Source organism: Salvia miltiorrhiza, chromosome 7 (assembly GCF_028751815.1).
Source record: "Salvia miltiorrhiza cultivar Shanhuang (shh) chromosome 7, IMPLAD_Smil_shh, whole genome shotgun sequence".
In the NCBI taxonomy this organism is placed as follows: domain Eukaryota; kingdom Viridiplantae; phylum Streptophyta; class Magnoliopsida; order Lamiales; family Lamiaceae; genus Salvia; species Salvia miltiorrhiza.
Window position 1 is genome coordinate 11,508,321 of NC_080393.1, and position 2,778 is coordinate 11,511,098.

Consider the following 2,778-nt stretch of genomic DNA (forward strand, 5'->3'; position numbering starts at 1 on the left):
TATCTCTTTTGCTGTCATTTTGGAGATCCTTTTACAAATTTTGAATTTCAATTACAAATTGTATACTAAAATTAATGGGTGAAATACTTGAGTATAGCCACTTTTGTTATAGTTTGTATATATAGAAAATACCTATTCTCATAAACATAGGGAGAGGTTCAAATAAAAACCACTAATAAAATAAGAACGGAGAACCATTTTAAGCCATTCGATCATCAAGATCTACGGTGGATGCATCATCTTGGTGGATGGATGCAGGTGCTGGGTTCGAATCCTGAAGGGAGCAAAAAAATTATTTTTTTCGGATGCATTAATTTGTATAGCAAATGCAGTAATTTTATTAGTTCTTATGTTCTCACGATAATCGTGGTTCTCACTATAACCGCACCCTATAAACATATATACAAATAGTCCTTTGACCAAATTGCCCTCATTTAAATTTCTACACTGCTATTTATGTTGCTTTTCCAAACGACATTTGTGTGGAAATAATACATGCAAAAATCCATAATAAATTGATCTTCCAAATCCGCTCCAAGCCGTGATGAGTCTGATGACTAATCAGTAATTACTTAATTCTTATACTCTTTTAGCTCAGCTTTAGTCGTTGAGTAATTTGTAGCAAATTAAAAAGAATTTTTTTTCTACTATTCATGTAAGTTTATTCATTTGCTGACTAAACTGTGCTATATAGAATAAACAAAATGGTAAAATATATACTAATATACGTATCAAAATTAAAGTAATATTGTAGTAGTAAATAAGGTGACACAGTGAAGTTGGAGTCACAGTGATAACGAAACAATGGGCGCAATCGAGTATTCATATTAAAAGCAATTTAAGATCATCATCTATCTACTCTCTCTTTTCTTCTGCTCCGTCTCTGGCTTCTTCTTCGATTAAATTAATACTATATATAACGTGTATTTCATGGATCAATTATAACGCGCTACTATATATATATATGTAAATCATTTATAATGCTTTTATATACGAAATGATAGTGCAACATTGATGGCCCCTACTGTAATCGATCCATACAAGTCTAATGTTCACATTTGAAATTTCAAATGTAAACTTAAACAATTCTAAACCAGAGATGTGTAGTTGAACCTGTGAATGCACTCTAGAAATATGATAAATTCCAAAGAAAATTTGAGAGGCTACATAAAAAGATTTTAAACTCAGCGTGTTTTGTCCTCACTGGCACGCTCCCTGAGAAGTTCTCAGGGGGTCACCCATCTTGAAATTGCTTTTTTTTTTTATCAGAAAAGATAAAGGATATTATTAAAACCAACATCGGTACCAGAGGTACCTAGAACTTAATACAAGACGAAAGCAAAAAATCACCAGAACACCAAGCATCGAAGCTAACATCAACACCAGAAATTTCGAAAGTTTTAATCCAGCTCCACATTCTTCCTTTCACCTCCAACACCATTCTTTTAACATCCCAAGGTTTACCCTCAAATCTACTCTCGTTCCTATTTTTCCACAAAATCCAGATAATTCCTGTCCAAAGAGCTTTGAGGATCTTCACACATTTCTTGCCTCGTCCGAAATGGCAAAACGAGGTGAAATGTTGGACGATGTCTCTCGGCCTAACTGTTGACACTCCCAGCCAACTGAAAATCGAGTCCCACACCATTGTAGCTTTCGGACAGAGTAAGAACAGGTGATCCGCCGTCTCCTCACTCGAGATGCAAGCATTACACTTCGTCTCCTCCACACTGATCTCCAACTGCCTCTTGACAAGGTTATCGCAGGTTGCAAGCCTATTTCTCAGGCATCTCCAAGCTGTCACTCTTGCTTTGTGTGGTGCCGGGACATCCCAAACTTTTGCAAGTGCTTTGTTAAGAGCCTGTGGCGATGGATCCTGAGCTTTGCTCGCTGCAATGAGAGAATAGGCAGAGTTGGTAGTGTAAGACCCGCTTTTCGCCGCTGTCCAGTTCCACCTGTCCTTCTTCCCAACACATGGAGTAACACCTGAAATGAGCACAAGTAAGTCATTAACAAGCCCCTTCTCCCATTCGAACAACTCTCTTTTCCACTTGAGCTCCCACACCCAACAACCACCCACCCATTTCCCCGACTCTTCGATAGATACCCATCTTGAAATTGCTCCAAGCCAAACATGCTTAATCTTGGAGTTTCTTCCACGTGGGCACCAGAAAAGAAGATGCACCTTGTTGATCATATGAGTGATACCTATCAAATCATTTAAGCTCTACTCGAATATGCAGTCTCATACCTGTATATTTTCATAATCCCTCTCGTTCGGGTGTGTTCCGATTCATCCCTGCGCCTCTCCGCTTGGAAGTCTTAATCAGAGCCGCTCCTTATTCGTGCCTCTTTTGCACCGGCGATCACTCCGCACTTTGTCCCCGGGCGTCACATATCCTCATGTGAATATAATGTTTGTTAATTTTTATAAAATTTTGGAGTGTATTTACGAGGAATTTATTATTGGGGATTGGTTGAGATAGATAAAATTAAGAGTAATGCTAAACAGCGACATTGTGGCCACCCACAATTTACCTAAATAGAAAATAATTTAATTTATTTTTTAAAATAAAAATAAGATTTAGTTATTTTATCATATTCTCTACATTGAAGTTATTTTTTTACAATTTTTTGGTAACTTTTTTATTTTTATTAAAAATATATTTTTAAAAAAATGTAAAAAAAAAGTACAATGTAGAGAATATAATAAAATAATTAAATCCTATTTTTATTTTAAAAAATAAATTAAATAAATCAAGATTTTTCTTATTATAC

At 35.8% G+C, this 2,778-nt stretch overlaps 1 protein-coding gene across 1 annotated transcript; it reads right to left on the reverse strand.

The window, feature by feature from the left end:
* Nucleotides 1-1,315: 1,315 nt before the first annotated feature.
* LOC130993814 (uncharacterized) lies at nucleotides 1,316-2,197 on the reverse strand. The gene has a single exon (XM_057918851.1). The coding sequence runs from the start codon at nucleotides 2,195-2,197 to the stop codon at nucleotides 1,316-1,318; it is 882 nt and encodes a 293-aa protein (XP_057774834.1).
* Nucleotides 2,198-2,778: the final 581 nt, after the last annotated feature.